Source organism: Diospyros lotus, chromosome 15 (assembly GCF_014633365.1).
Source record: "Diospyros lotus cultivar Yz01 chromosome 15, ASM1463336v1, whole genome shotgun sequence".
Lineage (NCBI taxonomy): Eukaryota > Viridiplantae > Streptophyta > Magnoliopsida > Ericales > Ebenaceae > Diospyros > Diospyros lotus.
In genome coordinates, this window is record NC_068352.1 from 32,094,167 (window position 1) to 32,112,084 (window position 17,918).

Consider the following 17,918-nt stretch of genomic DNA (forward strand, 5'->3'; position numbering starts at 1 on the left):
ATTTAAATAATATTTAAAGAATTACAAGATCGAGTCCCTTTGTGTCACTGGAACTGGTCTTTAGGGCTCATATCTAACAATCTCCCACTAGCACTAAGACCATTCAGTGTGGTATCTCATACCCCACCTATCTAGATGAAAATCTAGTTGCTTCTGGTTCATGGCCTTAGTCAGTGGATCTGCTGCATTCTGTGATGTATCTATTCTCTGCACATTGACATCTCCTCTACCAATGATCTCTCTAATGAGATGGAAGCGTCTTTCAATATGTTTGGACTTCTGGTGAGACCTCGGTTCCTTAGCTTGCGCTATGGCTCCATTGTTGTCGCAAAACAAGGGGACGGCAGACTTTATAGAAGGAACCACTCCAAGTTCTGTCACAAACTTTTTGACCCAGACTGCTTCCTTTGCAGCATCCGATGCTGCAATATACTCGGCTTCTGTTGTAGAATCGGCAGTCGTATCCTGTTTGGAACTCTTCCAACTGAATACTCCTCCGTTGCAGGTAAACACATATCCAGAGATAGACTTTCTATCATCAACATCTGATTGAAAATCAGAATCTGTGTAACCCTCCACTTTCAATTCTCCTTCACCATAAGTAAGGATCAAATCCTTAGTTCTTTTCAAATATTTAAGGATATTCTTAACGGCAATCCAGTGTTGCTCACCTGGATTAGACTGATATCTGCTTGTAACACTTACAGCATGAGCAATATCAGGCCTAGTACATAGCATTGCATACATTAGGCTTCCTATTGCTGAAGCATAAGGAATCCTAGACATGCGTTCTCTCTCTTCTTGTGTCTTGGGGCACATATCACGAGAGAGGTGGATTCCATGTCTAAAGGGCAACAGTCCTCTTTTGGAATCTTCCATGTTGAACCTCTTCAACACTCTTTCTATGTACTTATTTTGGGAGAGTCCTATCAATCTCTTGGTTCTATCTCTATAGATCCGTATACCGAGAATATAGGCTGCTTCTCCCAAATCTTTCATGGAGAACTTACTTGACAACCAGACCTTTATTTTTGACAACAACCCTACATCATTCCCAATGAGTAAGATATCATCTACATATAAGACCAAAAATGCTATTGCACTCCCACTAGCCTTTTTATAAACACAGGGTTCATCAACGTTTTGTATGAAACCAAACGATTTGACTTCATCATCAAAACGAATGTTCCAACTTCTGGATGCTTGCTTAAGACCATAAATGGATCTCTTAAGCTTGCATACCTTCCCTGCGTTAACTTTAGGTGTGAAGCCTTCAGGTTGTTCCATATAGATTTCCTGATCTATATAACCATTTAAGAAAGCTGTTTTCACATCCATTTGCCAAATCTCATAGTCATAATGAGCAGCAATGGCTAGTAAAATTCTGATGGATTTAAGCATGACGACTGGAGAAAAGGTTTCTTCATAGTCAATCCCTTGTCTTTGTCGATAACCTTTTGCCACAAGTCTTGCTTTATAGGTCTCTACCTTTCCATCTGAACCTATCTTCTTCTTGAAGACCCATTTACAACCAATAGGTACTATACCTTCTGGTGGATCTACAAGAGTCCAGACTTGGTTCTCATACATGGAATCCATTTCAGATTTCATGGCTTCTAGCCATCTTTTCGAGTCGATATCTGATATCGCCTCTTGGTAAGTGGTAGGATCATCTGAGTGATCATTGTCTCCTACAAGGAACAACTCTTGTTCATTTAGAAAACCATATCTCTCGGGTTGATGGGGTATCCTCTCACTTCTTCTAATGGGACGTGCAACACTCGACCCTGGCTCCTCAATTGGTACTTGGACATCTCGTGGCATAGTTTCAGGCTCGGTGAACCCTTCACCAAGTTCTATTTTCCTTTCATTGCCTCTTTCTTGAATAAACTCTTTTTCAAGAAAAATGGCATTCCTGCTTACAACTACTTGTTGCAGTTCAGGAATATAGAACTCATATCCTAAGGTATCTTTAGGATAACCCACGAAACTACCCTTTAAAGATCGTGTCTCAAGTTTCTCTGATTTAAGCTTTTTCACAAAAGCTGTACATCCCCAAATCTTAACATGTTTAAGACTGGGCTTCCTATCAAACCATATCTCATGTGGTGTTGTAGGAACTGACTTGGAAGAAACTCTGTTTAAGATATATATTGCAGTAAGAAGGGCGTGTCCCCATAGAAACAAAGGTAAGTCTGTACAACTTAACATACTTCGAACCATATCTAATAAAGTCCGATTCCTTCTTTCTGAAACTCCATTCAGTTGAGGCGTTCCTGGTGGGGTCCGTTGTGAAATAATACCTGAGACTTTAAGAAAATCTTCAAACTCGTTACTAAGATACTCACCTCCACGATCTGATCGTAAGGCCTTTATCTTTTTACCAGTTTGATTTTCTACTTCAGCTTTAAAATCTTTGAACATTTCAAAAGATTCAGATTTATGTCTCATGAGATAAACATATCCATATCTAGACATATCATCTGTAAAAGTTATAAAGTATTGATAACCTCCTCGGGCTATTACATTAATAGGCCCACACACATCCGAATGTATAAGTCCTAACAATTCTGTGACCCTTATACCTTGCCCAGTAAAAGGCAATTTGGTCATCTTTCCAAGGATACAAGATTCACAAGTTGGATATGGTTCAGAACCTAATGGACCCAAAAGCCCATCTTTCTCCAACTTAGTGATTCTGTCATCCCCTATATGACCCAATCTGTAATGCCACAGAATTTTAGAATTTGGGTTATCACGTGGTCTCTTATTATTATTTGATACATGCAGATGCTCACTATTATCAACAGTCACATTCAAAATGTAAAGACTATTGACAAAATTACCAGTAGCAATCAATTTATTTCTAAAATAAATTTCACAAACATTATTCTTAAAAGAAAATTCATAATTTTCTTTCACCAATACAGGAATAGAAATAATGTTCTTAAAAGCTCCAGGTACACATAAACAATTGTTTAAAATTAAACTATGTTCATGTGATAAAATTAAAGATACAGTGCCGATAGCTGTGGCTGCAACTCTTGCCCCATTTGCTACCTTTAGCACAATCTCATTATCTGCAAGCCTTCTACTTTGTTCCAGATCCTGTATAGATGCACAAACATGAGTTGTCGCTCCAGAATCTAGAATCCATAAAGTAGAAGAGTAAGCAATGGAAAAATACTCATGAACTATCATCATACCTGTCGCTTCCTTCTTCAAGGAACTAAGGTAATCTTTACAGTTCCTTTTCCAATGTCCCTCTTTGCCACAATGGAAACATTTTCCTTTGGCAACAGTTTTTCCCTTCTTCTTTTCAATCACTTTAGTTGCTTGGGTGGCCTTCTTTTTACCTTTCCCCTTTCTAGTCTTACTAGTAGAGGACACAGCCATCACAGTGCCTGTTTTCATGGTACTCTGGGCCGTTATTAGCATATTCATAAGTTCCGCCGGGGTACACTCAATCTTGTTCATATAGAAGTTTGAAATAAAACCCCCATACGAATCTGGCAAAGACTGAAGAATTGCATCTATTTGAAGATATTGATGCATTGGAGCATCTAATTCATTCAGTTTATCCATCCAGGAGATCATTTTGAGAACATGGTCTCCAACTGATCCTCCAGCAGACATCTTTGCTCGAAAGATTGATTTAGATATCTCATATCTAGCACTTCGACTTCGCTCACCATACAACTCTTGTAAACGAGCAATAATCGAATACGCATTTGGCATCTTATTATGCTGCCGCTGTAACTCTTGACTCATAGTAAGCAAGATGTAACTCTTAGCAACAAGATCATCATCTTGCCACTTATTGAGTGTATCTTGTTCCTCCTGAGTAATATGTTCAACAGTTGGCTCAGGGATAGGCGTTTCCAAGATATATGTGATTTTTTCCAAGTTTGTAATCAATTTCAAATTTAGAAGCCAGTCGTTGAAATTTGGTCCAGTTAGCCGGTTTGCGTCAACAAATTTAGAAAGTGCATTTAGTGAAGCCATTTGATATATCTGCAGAAAATAAGTAGATTATTAGATATCTTGTTTTCTTAACTATCTGATTTTGGTCTTTAAATCAAACAGTACCTCCCACTGAGTTTTTCAAATTCCTTACTCCCATTTAAAGGAACAAGCAAATTCACATTGGCATGAATTCTAGTGGGTATTTGGATTCTTATTAATTTTATTACTCCTCACATAATAGATTCTTGGAATAATAAATTCAATAAGTGGACTACGCTTGTCCAGTACATCTTATGTACGACCCAAATATTTTGTTTCGGCTCCCAGTCCAATATACCTCACATAATAGTTTCTTGGCAATTGAACATAGTTAAATCATACCATCACGCTGACAAGTCTACACAGTTGAATATCGATTGCCTCACATAATAGATTCTTGGGTCACGATATTTGTGCATCCCCATCTCATCAAATGTTTTAAATAGAAATTAAAGTATTTTAATCAATGTGCAACCCCTATGTATCCATAGCCGATCAACACACAAATTAAAAAGCCCCAATTTCTACCGTGATGGAGAGCCCCGATTAGATTGTCTTAACTCTTAAGGTCCAACCGGTTACAATTTAATTTTATAAATATGGGAGATTTTTTAATTAATTGGTCTCACTTTTCACATGCAACGTTTTAACATACATCAACTATGTAAATAAACATTGCATAAAATTAGTCGATATGGTCATGGACTCAATCATGCATTCTAAGCGCAATTCCAGCCATTGGAATTGTGCGGTGCATTCGTGGGTGAATAAATAAGGAAACGCCTATAACTATTACAAACATAACCCTTTCACATAGGGTCTTCATTTCCTTGATTATTTTGCCATCAATGACTTCACTCCAAGCCGTGCCTCGATTGATGTGAATCCATTGCTTTTACAATTTACTATAAACTACTTTTACAATAAAATTAAAACAATAAATAATTATTTTACAACCGTCATGAAAAAGACGGCTACCTTCGGCACGCAGGCCGTTAAATAAAATAATCCATACATCCACATCACACATACATCATCCATGTAGTGTCCTAAGTCCATGACCATTACCGATATGCAACAAGGCATCCACAACATGCTATTAACAATTAAAAGCATATTATAAGCAATCATATGATTATTGGACAATTGTATAACTAATTATACATTGGTATTTTTTTTAAATAATAAAATAAATAAATAAAATAATAATAACAATTATTATTATTTATTTTATTCATTATTATTATTATTTTAAATAAAACAAATAAATAAAACAAATAATAATAACAATTATTATTATTTATTTTATTCATTATCATTATTATTTTAAATAAAACAAATAAATAAAACAAATAATAATAACAATTATTATTATTTATTCTATTTTTATTTTTAAATAATAAAACAAATAAATAAAACAAATAATAATAACAATTATTATTATTTATTTTATTATTATTATTTTTATTTAAAACAATTAAAAATAATAATAAATAAATAAATCTGCCAATGGCAGACAGAGGGGGGGGCCAGCCCCCACTGCGCGCACAGTGCGCGCGCATAGTGCGCGCACTGCGCGCGCATTCCGCGCGGTGGTGCGCGGGCGGGGCCCGCGCACCCACCAGCGCGCGGCGCTGGTGCGCGGGCCCTGCCCGCGCCCCTGCCCGCGCGGCGCGGGCTAGCCCCGCGCCTTGCGCGCATCTGGGCGCGCCCATGCGCGCCCAGCGCGCCCAACGCTCGCGTCTGGGCGCGCTGGGGCGCGCCCAGCACGCACCCAGCGTGCTGGTTGCCCCCCGGGATGCACCCGGTACTGCCCGTCCGTCCCGAAACAAATTTCGATACTTCCAGCTACGCCAAAACTGATTCCAGCACTGTCTAACAGTGTTAAATCAGTTTTAAAACGCTGCCGGCATGCAACTCTTCTTCGGATCTCATCCAAAATTGTTTTATTTTTCAAAATACCAATTCAATGTCCAATAATCACATGAATAAAACCATAAAACTGAAAAACGATGGCTCTGATACCACTGTTGAGTTACATAGATCTTATCATATGCGCAGCGGAAATTAAAATTTAATTTGGAGGTATCCCGTTTTTCAGAAATTATGGTTTAATAAAACGAAGGCATAAACGAAAAATACCTCTTTGATGAAATCTTATTTCACCGTTAGATTTCCCGCCGTATAATCCTCCAAGTGTAGGATGCCGAGTCGGTCCACCCGAAATCACTTCTATTCAAGAATATCAAAGAGAGAAGATAAGTAGAAGAAATTTTTCACAAAAATTTCTAACTTACCTCTTGGATTCAAGAACACTTCTCCAAAATTCTCTCTACATTCAAGTGAATCAAGAAGACACTTATGAGAGAAAATAAGAGTTTGGAGCTATTTATAGTTCCAATTAAAAACTATTCTTCATTAAATGGGTTGGGCTTCTCAAGCCCATTCCATTTAATGCAATTGGACCAAGCCCAATCCAATGGAATTTATTTGAATCCAATAGTGACATTGGGCCAAGCCTAATGTACTAGCAAAAGGCCCAACCCAATCTATGATTAAATAATTACATTCATAATATAATTATTTAATTACTCTTATTTATCCAATAAATAAATGCACTATAATTAGTAATTATAAAATTACTAATTTATTTATTTTCTCTTTGAAAGTAATTTCTTTTTGGGTGGGACTTTCTGGGTCCACAAATAAATTGGCAACAAGAATAATCAACAATTAATTCTCGTAAACCATGAGTGACATCTAGCAATATATCATGATTACCCAATTTATTGTGAAGCGGGTATTGTGAACCTTTTACTACGTTACCATACAATACGGTCCTTCTATCATCCTATATCCCGACAAGATATGAGATCATGGTCAGTAGGTCGAATCTCTTAATCTTGTCATATGACCAAATCCAAAATCAATCTTGACAAATTATGACACAACCCGTATGGAACAAATTCCATCGTCATATTACCTCGGCCAAGGATTTATCGTCAAGTGATTACTGGATCGCATAGGATATCCTCCTCATAAATCTCGAGGTGATAGATTCCATGTCTAATGCACACATACCTCATGTATCACTGAATCAGGCACATAGATACGTATGATTATCCTTGATTAGAACAACCACATGATATCGTTGATATCCTAATCCACCAATACACAGATATCCATGTCATCTCAGGTCTAAGGACTAGTTGTAAAATCGCAGCTAACATTAAATCATTGACCCGTGAGAAATAACCCATGTGATTTAATGTTAACAGTCCCGTTCAGTGAACTCGTTCTTGTAACGAGCACCCACTTATCTTCCTTCTATAGCTCATACAGAATGGCACGAGACTCACCAACCTTATCTTTCAGTATCTCATACTGAAACAAGGAGGAAGACAATGTGCTGGCCTTTACGAGTTGCTATCATCCATGATAGGAATTCTATGGCCAGGAACATGTTTATAGTATAACAAATTGTGGATTATCCGTAACTCGTATTCTTAACACTTAAGAATGGTATCCACTTCTTATTATACTAATGGATATATGTTTTATAATTTAAACCATATTGCAATTTAAATAAAAACATAAACTTGCCATTTAAATAATATTTAAAGAATTACAAGATCGAGTCCCTTTGTGTCACTGGAACTGGTCTTTAGGGCTCATATCTAACATTATCCTCTTCATCAAGTTTTGCCAAACCAAAATCGGATATCTTAGGGTTAAGATTCTTGTCAAGCAGCACATTGGTGGGCTTAATGTCTCTGTGAACTATCTTAAGTCTTGATTCTTCATGGAGAAAAGCCAAACCTCGAGCTATACCAATGCATATCTTGTACCTTGTCTGCCAGTCCAATTTCAGTTGGAATTTTTCTGGGCCTTCAAATTTAAAAGGAATGAGAATGCAAAATTATCAATTAAATGGCTTATGCTTAAATATGCACATATATTTTCGAATATAAAGATAAAAAAAAAAAATATGATTTGAAGTTTACCATACAAAGCACGGGCAAGACTATTATTTTCCATGTACTCATATACTAGCAACAGTTGACTGCCTGCAATGCAACATCCATAAAGCTTTACAAGATGAGGGTGTTGTAAGGCAGAAATCATCCCTATTTCATTAACAAACTCGCGATTCCCTTGCTTTGATTTGGAAGATAGCTGCTTTACAGCAATTATGGTGCCATCTGTTAGAAGTCCCTAGAATTTTAAGATACAAATACAGGGGATTTTTGCATCAGAAGAATCTTGTTGAAACAATGTGATTATCAAAGTTCAAATGAGATTACAGATCTAGATCCATTATTAGTTTTAAGGATACCTTATAAACAGATCCAAAACCACCTTCTCCAATCTTATTAGCAGCATCAAAGTTGTTTGTGGCAGCTTTAATTTACCTCAAGGTGAATGAACTTGTCTGCAGGTCTAGACCCTTTAGGTCTACGAAAGATGACAAGTGAGCTACAAGTAATTTTAGATATAATAACCAAACACAATCCTAATATTCTTAAGAATTATAAATATTTGATTCCCACAAAGTATATTTACACCTTAAATTCCAGTAAAATAGTGTCAAGCTATTTTTCACAAGATGAAGTGCTAAATAATTTCACGTTTAAATAATATTTTGTAGAAAAAAAAACAAACTTATATAGTTGAGGTTGATAAAGAGAATATTTAAAAATGAATCATGCTAAATGTATATCACTTTTGTATATCTTGAGCTACATAAATGGGTATTATGACCAAAATACCCCTCGCTTCTATGCGCTTCACGCGCCTCTTTGCGTCTTATGAGGGACTTTTTTGTCATTGGTATACCTTTATGTAGTCCAAGGTATACCAATAGCATTTTCCTTTAAAAATTGCAGGGGCTTAATTTGCCAAAAGAGTCCAGCAAAATACATCTCTAAGACTAGAGAGCATAAAAATAAAGATGAAGAGCTGCCATTTAGTTACAACTGTAAGCTTTAAAGTACCTTCATCCATTGTATCTTTGCGTCTTAGGCAGCCTTTCCACCAAAGGATACCTAGAAGCAAGATAATAACAAAAGCTACAGCAGTCACAATCCCAACCACTGCACCAGCGGACATGCTATTTCCACCTTCGGATGGCGGGGTAAAATCTGCATGAGAAAAAAAAAAAAAATGATAAGAGATTATATTAAGCCCATCAACATAGGGACCCCAAGTGACTTGCAAGTACAGAAGAACTATTACGTCACACAACAGCCTATGAAAACAGATTCGACATATATAGACAGAATGAGATGATTCTATTTTCAATGTCTTTATTCATTCCTGATGAAACATGATTAAATACCTTGAATCAATTCCCTAAACTATAATCGAACTGTAGCTCAAAAGGAATAAAGGAAACTATGAGAATAAATTTTTTTTCTCTACCATAAAGAGAAGGAACAAAATCCAGAGGCATATGGCTTACCAGGATCCACAGATATAGCTGAAATGAGAGGACCATATACTCCTTTATTAGGGACAGCAGTTGTGCCTCGTCCAGCCCAATAAAAGCGGATTTCCAGTGTGCCATTGGTCACAATTGCATTGTATGTCATTGTGATACTCCTACCAGCCCCACCCGCTTTATCCACAATGTTGAAATCTTTTTCCACCAACTTTCCCTGCAACAATTCCTTATGGTTATGCTCTTACTTGGGCTCCTGCTTGGGTTAGCTTTCTTAAATTTTGAACAACGTCAATGCCAACCGGACAGGAAAATCAAATGATGAATTACATGGAAGCAATATCTCCCAATAAGAATCACACATAAAATAGAATATGCCAGCAGTATCCATTCTTAACAAAGAACTGAAAAGACAAACAAATAAAAAGGGGGAAATTTTTCATACATCAGCTCTATTGGTGGTAGCACACAGCAAAAATCTACCTGAATGTAAATATCGAATACGCGCCTTCCAAGGCTCTTATATGTCTTGTCATCAGTAAACATGATTTCTGCAAAATGAAGGTTCACTGTGTAGTTTTCATTCATCAGGCAGAACCCGTAATAGACCAGAGATAGGGGGGAAACTCGTGCATCCATGTACAATTCTGGATCCTTCACAGAAAGGATTGAAGTATTTTTCTGAATTAAGGACCTTGAACTGCGATCATCTTCGATGAGGTAACCTGTGCTACTAAATGCCCAATTTGTTTTACTTTTAGCGAACCCCGAACTCGTAGTGAGGGTTGTAGTATCAGCTTCATATTTGGTGCGACTGCTAACATCAAATTCTTCGCCACCACAATTTATGCGGAAGGAATACCGAGCTGATATAAAGCATAACCAGATTATTAAGAGATGAAGAAAGAAGCAGACTAACAACCATCCCCCTCAATTTCAAAATCAAGTCCACATTTATCTATAGTTGCAATTTATATATGAGATATAGGCTTGATTTGTTTTAACATAAAACATTTTACATTAATTGGAAAACAATTTACATGTGAAAGTGCTTTAGGAAAAAAAAAAATATTGTTCATCTTAATTTCCAGTGTTTGGTTTGAATGTAAAATAGTTTTGTTAAAAAAAAAAAAACGTTTTCCATATTTTTTGTCATTCAAAACCGGAAAATATGCAGAAAAATGTTTTACTTTTAAAAGAAAACAGAGCCATAATATTTATGTTTCGAGTAAAGACTATCAAGTGTTTCTCAGCAAATAAACAAACTTTGTGATCCACGAAGGCAAAGGCCAAACAGAATTTTGAACAAGTCAAATAAGCTTCTGATTCCTAACATTTTCTAGGAACAACTAAGGCCTATCTTGCATCATTTCCAAAGACGACTAAATTCTTAATATATGAAACTGAACGGGCACATGTTGAAACATGCCTCCCAGAGCATTATACAAACAAGTATGTTTCTGTTAAGAGTTCTCTTCGAAACAAACCTGAAACCAATTCAGGTAATAAATCTAAGTGCTAGTTAAAAAAAAAATACAAAAAAAATAAAAACCACCAAGTTGTTTCATCAACTTCCGCGCATAAACACTCAATTTCTTGTGTCATGATGCAAACGAACCAATAGTTTGATAGGACCGGAAAGAAGAGTTAGCAACTTAAAACATCAGCTTCTCTAGCTAACAGTCAAGTTCTAGCAACAAGTAGTATGGGCTTGATGTCAAAATAGATTTCTTATACAGTAATTGACTACACAAAAATCAAAAAGGAAAGAGGCCATCCATTGGCTGGTGCAAGCGGCGGTGGGTGGGGACAAACGACAGTAGGGGGGGGGGGGGGGGGGGGGGGCAACCTGAGGGCGGTGGCAGTTGGTCGGACGGGCCGACGGGTGGGGGCGACGGCAGGCGGTGGGAACGGGGGAGGCGACGGCGGTCTGTGCCGGTGGTGCGAACGGCGGGGGGGCGACGACCGACGATGCTCTTGACGAAGTGGGGGAGAGAGAGAGAGAGAGAGAGAGAGAGAGAGAGAATGGGCGGGCATCTTGACGAAAGTTTACAAAAATAAATTAAAAATAAATTTAAAAAATTCGGTAAGCCTTTCTCTAAAGGCTTCTCTACAAGTAGCTTAATCCAACTGGTAGCTATATGCAATAATGCAAGTTCCAATGCCATAATCTGTTCTTTTGGATCATTATTACCACATCAACAAATCTAGGTTTATCAACCAAAGCATGTTAAAATTTTATGCCAAAATCATATCAATTACTAATACTAAGTTACAATTAGCGAGAGAATTTTAATAAAAAATTAAACAATTTAGATTTCAAAGGACAAACTTATTCAGGTATTAGACTTAAGGGCATAAACCCTACCAAGGGCTCTAACAATGTTATACAAACACATTTAATCATTCAACGTCAAGGAAATATGCTTGAGGACAGTCACTCTTTAATGAATATAGAAATACAATATATGTAATATGTAGGAATATTACATATAAGTTTATATGATTTTTATAATTTTTTGAATCTATTATCTTTATCTGTTTATTTCAGACCCTACGCATTTACTGTGTTAATTTCTATCATATTTTTCACTTTTTACATAGTTTTCACATCAGTAAGGCAAATCAAAAGGAGAGAACAAAACTTACTTTGACTGCAATCAATGGTTGTCAAGCAGGATGAAATTCCACTAACAAAACAATTTGAGATCATTAAGTAGTCAGTAACTTATCATTATACTAACGTGAGAAGGAAACAAACCAAAGAAATTTTTTATCAAGCCTAATGTAATTCCTCAAATGTTTAAAACTTACGTGCTACCATTCAAAGAGCTGCCAAACAAGTTCCTATATAAAAACACAATAAAATGGTTAGAGTAAGATCTTGAAGAAATTATAACAATTCTGAGTTACATGTATTCTTACACTTGATTCTCTTGACAATTTTGAGAGCTTGAGCTAAAATTGTTAAATGAAAGATCACTGCAATAAAATTCACACCACAATTTCATCAAATCTAAAAATTTACACTCGGTTGCTAATCTATGACCACTGGATTTGTTATAAACAAATCAATGCAATCAACATTATAAATGAGATACCTATCAGTTTAATCTGGGGTAAGGCTATATGTCTAGAAATGCCACCTTTATGCAGTAAGTTATATTGTTCTAGGTAATTGTGCAAAAGAGACAGCTTAGTGTACAAGTTGCTTGCCACTGTAGGATCTAGGGGATTAGACATGTGTAGCTTACCCCCCACAAACAAGAAAATTGTTTCTGCAATTTGAACCCCTGACACCAGGTCAAGATTGAGAGGCCCTAACTCTGGCCATTGAAATTTTGTTTTAGGTTATTAGGCGGCAACAAAAATACTTTTCACAGATGTTGGACAGTATCAACTTAACACCTTATTCACACTAATTGAAAATCAAGATACATCAATAATATTCTTGTCCATTTTCTTCTCTCAAGGCCACACAATGGTAGCGTCATCAGTGTATAAAAATTAATCTAAGAGTATGCTATGGCCGTAGAAATAATCGTGGGACACATTACGGTAAGAAAATTAAATTCTTGACAGCTTTTGATGATCCAATCCAAATTCCACAGACTTGCATGATAAATAAAGATTCATGATACTAAAGGACAGAAAGTACCCCATTTGCAAATGAACATTAAGTAGCCTAGACAGTAGGAGACTAGGGTGTGGAAGATAACTTACCCATTCTCTGATTTTTGCAGGATCCATTCAGGCACAGGTTCACTTAGTAAGTTCCTAGTTAAGATGCTAAGGAAAACAAATATCACAAAGATTAGTCTGGTTATCAGTTGCTCACAGTATGGTAGCACCAATATTGGAGTCCATACATGTTATCTGTTTTTGCCAGATTACTAAAGCTGTCTGGAATTTTTCCACTCAACTTGTTGAAGCTCAGGTCTCTGCAAGAGAAATCACAATCAAGTTTTAAAATGACCTTTTTCTTATTAACAGATTAATTTAGCAAAATGCAAAATTCAGAACCAGATATTAAGCATTATAAATTATAATCCTTGGAACATAAGTAACATTTTTGCAGCGTAACATATCTAAAGCAAACACAAATTCTGGAAAAAAGCTGTTATTGGTTTAAACTCTTCCAAATGAGAAGTTTCAGCTGCCACCTTCAAATGTTCGCAACTTATCAGTCATATTCTTCTGCTTAATTATACATAAGAAAGTTGTCCACAAATGGCAGGGAAAATTATGTACCGTCACATGGTACTGAACTTGTGAGATGCGTAATGACATAAGATGATTTATCACATCGCATGCAGCAAAAAACCCTTCCAAGAAATGTTAATAAATTAGATGGAAAGAGAAAGGTAAAAAGGATTTAAATACTAACAAAGTCTTCAAACTTGTCATTGCCTCAAGATATTCAGGTAAAGATTCATTAAGATTGCAATTCCGCAATATACTGCAACAGAATGAAATGTGAACCACATAAAGTTAGCAGAAGATGATAATATATTCTTTAGTGATGCTGTATTACATAAACAGTCAACTTACAGATACTTTAGGCTTGTCATATTATTAAGGGGAGGAAAATGTGCTTGGGTTCCATTTAAGTCACTGATTCTCCTGCATATTTTTGTCCAGCTTAGAACAACATTAATCATCGAAAATTGCTAAATGGGCAAAAGTCAAAAGTCATGGGAGTAGAAGGCTTTACTGACAAATCAGTGATTTTGATCAAAAGACGAATGCCAGAAGGAATTGGACCTTCCAAACCACTAGCATGCATCACTCTGCATGACACCGTTATAAATGAAAAAGTAGCTGAGAGAAAACTAAAGAATTGAACAATAGCTAACCAATGCAAAAGACAGGTCAAGCTCTAACAATTGGTCAAGATTTGTCCAGCTCTGGATGAAATCGGGTATCTTTCCAGTGAAGTAGTTGTCGCTAAGCCGACTGCATCATTTCAAATAATTATTCAATAGGCCGCTGGAAATGGAAAGACGGATAACTAGAGAAAGAAATTCGAAGGACCCGTGAAAGAAAAATAAACTTACATCTCCTTCAAGTTGGTCAGCTTTGAGAGTGTTTCGGGCAGCTCCCCCGTAAAATTGTTTGAACTCAAATGTCTTCGTCAACAAAATGGTGTCAACCATTAAATCAGTTGTCCTTCAACTTAAGAACATTCACTCTAAAAACTTAAGTTGATAGAGAGAAAGATACAGATGGCAATATAACATTTCTGCACTATTTTTCATGTGAGGGATCTAATGAACAGCCTATCAAAGTATTGAAAACCTCAACCAAATTATAAAGAATGCCAAATGGCTTGGAAATTGTAAATGATTCTACAAAAAACAAGATCTTACAGTGTGTTTAAAAGAGAAAGATTCCCAATCTCCGGAGGAATAAGTCCTGACAACTGATTGAATTCCACAGTTCTGCAAACATCAAAATCAAATTCTTAGAAACAACAAGATGCATTTCTTTTTTCGAATTCATGCAGATAAGCAAATGGGTATTCAGGATTTTACAGCTTGGCAAGCGTGCTAATGTTTCCAAGTTCCTTTGGGATTGGACCGGTTAGCCGGTTTACAATGAGAGAGCTGCAAATGACATGACCCCACTATCATTAGAAACATAGAACAAGAAAAAGCTTGAACACCATTACAACATAAAGGAACGGATAAGAACACAAACATGTTTATTAGTTGCGTGGTGCCCCATTCTAGAGGGATAGTACCGTTAAGGTAGTTGTGGCTAAGATCACTGCCCAATATAATACCAATAACATACAATACAGTGAAATGGGTAATTAGGAAAATTTAAAAAAGAGGATAATGAAGTGTTGAATTGAGGGGAAAGTTGTTTTTACTTACATTTCTTGGAGGTAAGGGAGATTGACAAATTCTTTTGGGAGAGTCCCGTTAAGATTCTGGGATTTGAGAACTCTACAATTCAATGAAGAAGAAGAAGAAGAATTTAGGTTGCGTTTGAAGAATTCAGGAATTGACAGTGAAATTGGTGCTTCCTTTGTTGGATTCCCTTTATAACATTCCTTCACTCAATTGAATTCTTCCCTCTCAAATCGATTTATAATATTCTTTTAGGTAAATGTATCCAGAATTCTGATAATTGTTATTTAAACCCCGTAGTTTAATTTAGTATTTAAAGTCCCTATAATTTATTTTTACTTTTCAAATATCCCCTTTGTTAAAGTAACTTAACTGAGCCCAAAAATATCATCACTAAAATCATATAGGGATCCAATAAGAGCTCTTAAATTAACATAATATATTAACAGAATTTTAAATGATAAATTTTTTTTTATAAAGTTTACGTAAAAATAACTCAAATCTTAAGAATTAAATTAAATTTATTTTTTTATTTTCTTTTTATTTGTAACAAAAAAATAGCATGAAATTTTATTTTTTTTATTCTTTTACCCCTCAAGTTTCATTTATTGTAATTGTTTCACTTGAGTTACCTTATTATATAGTAATTTTTTTATAAAAAATATAAAAAATTCATGTTAAATAGATTACGAATTGAATATATAGATTATAATTTTAATAAAAATTAAAGTGAAGATGATGTTCTGCTAAGACTTGAAATTCGAATTATATCAAAAAATAACAATTCAAATATTTTATACTAATTGTTGAAAAAAAAAATCATTATCGAGAAGATATTCCCGAGAAAATAAGAAACATACACGCTAGTGACATGGCAAACGGTGCTGTCCTTGAAGGAGCAATCACAGGAGACTGCATTCTCAAGCCCTTGACCTGGATTTTGGGTGACCCAGCCCTTCTGTCCACTGCACGGATCCACACTGAAATCCCAATCCTTCTTCCCCAAAGTCTTGCCAATTTGATTCAGAACGTCCACTGTAAACCCCACAATCAAACTCAAATTAACAAGTAAACTCACTGCAACTGCAATCAAAATCCACAAACAAATAAAAGACCCCAATTTATGAAGAACTCATAGTCGTTTTCTCCAAAATCAGGGTTTAATCCACACGCAAGAGGTAATTATGGGTTCTCATAATTACAAAAAAAAAAAAAAAATCATCATCATCATATAAATATATATATTGTATATACCTTCACTGGCATTGAGGTTGGCTTGAGATGCGAAAGCTGGGAAGCAAATGGACATTGCACAAATGAGTAAAGCAAGAACTCTAGGCAAGATCGTATTGTTCATCATCTTCACAGCATCGAGTGGATATATATATATGTGTGTGTGTGTGTGTGTGTATGCTCTCAAGGAGAGCTAGAGCTACCTGATGAACTGATGAAGACCATGAAATGCTGAAACTATATATATATATATATATATGTTTTTGTGTGTGTGTGTGTCCATATATGGGAGAGCCGTCTCGGTTTATTGACTTTTCAGGGGGTGAGGGAGGCCACTTCCAGAAGTTGTCTGTCTATAGGTGAAGCATCACCATAGCCTGAAAAAATCTGTGGTGGATGGATGACACATTGAATGAGTTTGAGTTAAAAGAAGTTTTGTCATATGTTATTTGGGTTTTTTTTAGGATTTTTGTATGTTTATATCTATTTATATATGTTTAAAGGGATGAAGAAATTTGTGACGTTCTCATAAAAACTTATCAAAATTTTGAAGTAAGTTTTACACAGAGATAGAGAATTGTATTTATTCTATTATATAAGTAAATATATTATTTTGATGTTGATGGATATGTGAACTAAGGCGCATTAAGACTTAGAGGAAATCCCAAATGGGACTCTTAAGGGAAAAAAAAACTTAGTATAAGGATGCAAACAATTGACACACACTAATCCAATTCAAAGGACAAAATAGAGGAAAAATTCACAAAGGGTTTCAGAGACCTTTTCAGGAGAAAGGGTCTCTGAAAGACCCGTTGGATAGACTCCCAACAAAGGAAGGCAAGATCTCCTAGAAGAGTCATTCACTAGATATTCCTAAAATTAAAAATACAAACAAGACAAATCTGAAAATTTCTCTGAAAATCTTGCAAAAAATAAGATTCATCCACAAGAATTCAAATCTTAGTTAATTTACGGAGAATAATCATCACAAATCTCTAAATTCCTGTATAAATAGGTGAGTTTACGTTTAAAAAAGGTATATCTCTAATAATGATTCAAGAAATCTATAAATTCTTCAATGCTCTCAAGAATCTAACTTAAACAATTAAGAATTTGTATACAAAATGCCTTGGATCTCCTAATCTTTTTATTTCTTAGACAGAGTTCTGATGGTTGATAAATAAACTTCTTGATAAATAAATTATATTATTATATTTAAGTAACAAAATATGAAATGAAACTTTGTGAATAAAATGATTTCTAAAAATACTCTTTATTTACTTAAAAAATAAAAATTATATAAACAACATTTAAATTTATGACTTTTGATATCTCATATAAAATTAACTAAGAACTAATTTTGCTACTTATATTTAAATTTGGTC

At 35.5% G+C, this 17,918-nt stretch overlaps 2 protein-coding genes across 14 annotated transcripts in view; both read right to left on the reverse strand.

Moving 5' to 3' along the window:
* LOC127791804 (probable leucine-rich repeat receptor-like serine/threonine-protein kinase At3g14840) overlaps nt 1-17,918 on the reverse strand; it is a 70,170-nt gene that overhangs the window by 2,896 nt on the left and 49,356 nt on the right. The window lies entirely within an intron of this gene.
* Nucleotides 13,213-16,883, reverse strand: LOC127791811 (probable leucine-rich repeat receptor-like serine/threonine-protein kinase At3g14840). The gene is made up of 12 exons (XM_052321908.1): nt 16,555-16,883; nt 16,161-16,383; nt 15,325-15,396; nt 15,146-15,214; nt 14,980-15,051; nt 14,815-14,886; nt 14,503-14,574; nt 14,330-14,401; nt 14,164-14,235; nt 13,997-14,068; nt 13,833-13,904; nt 13,213-13,386 (listed from the first exon to the last, which is right to left on the reverse strand). Exons 1-12 carry the CDS (start codon nt 16,658-16,660, stop codon nt 13,272-13,274), a joined length of 1,089 nt encoding a protein of 362 aa, XP_052177868.1. The 5' UTR covers nt 16,661-16,883; the 3' UTR covers nt 13,213-13,271.

What these genes read in the sequence shown, in the direction of transcription:
- LOC127791811 (XM_052321908.1), bottom strand. Translation starts at nt 16,660, where the DNA reads ATGATGAACAATACGATCTTGCCTAGAGTTCTTGCTTTACTCATTTGT. An exon ending in ACCACGCAACTAATAAACAT is followed by an intron (nt 15,052 to 15,145) that starts GTTTGTGTTCTT and finishes TGTCATTTGCAG; the next exon opens with CTCTCTCATTGTAAACCGGC. An exon ending in CTGACCAACTTGAAGGAGAT is followed by an intron (nt 14,402 to 14,502) that starts GTAAGTTTATTT and finishes GAAATGATGCAG; the next exon opens with TCGGCTTAGCGACAACTACT.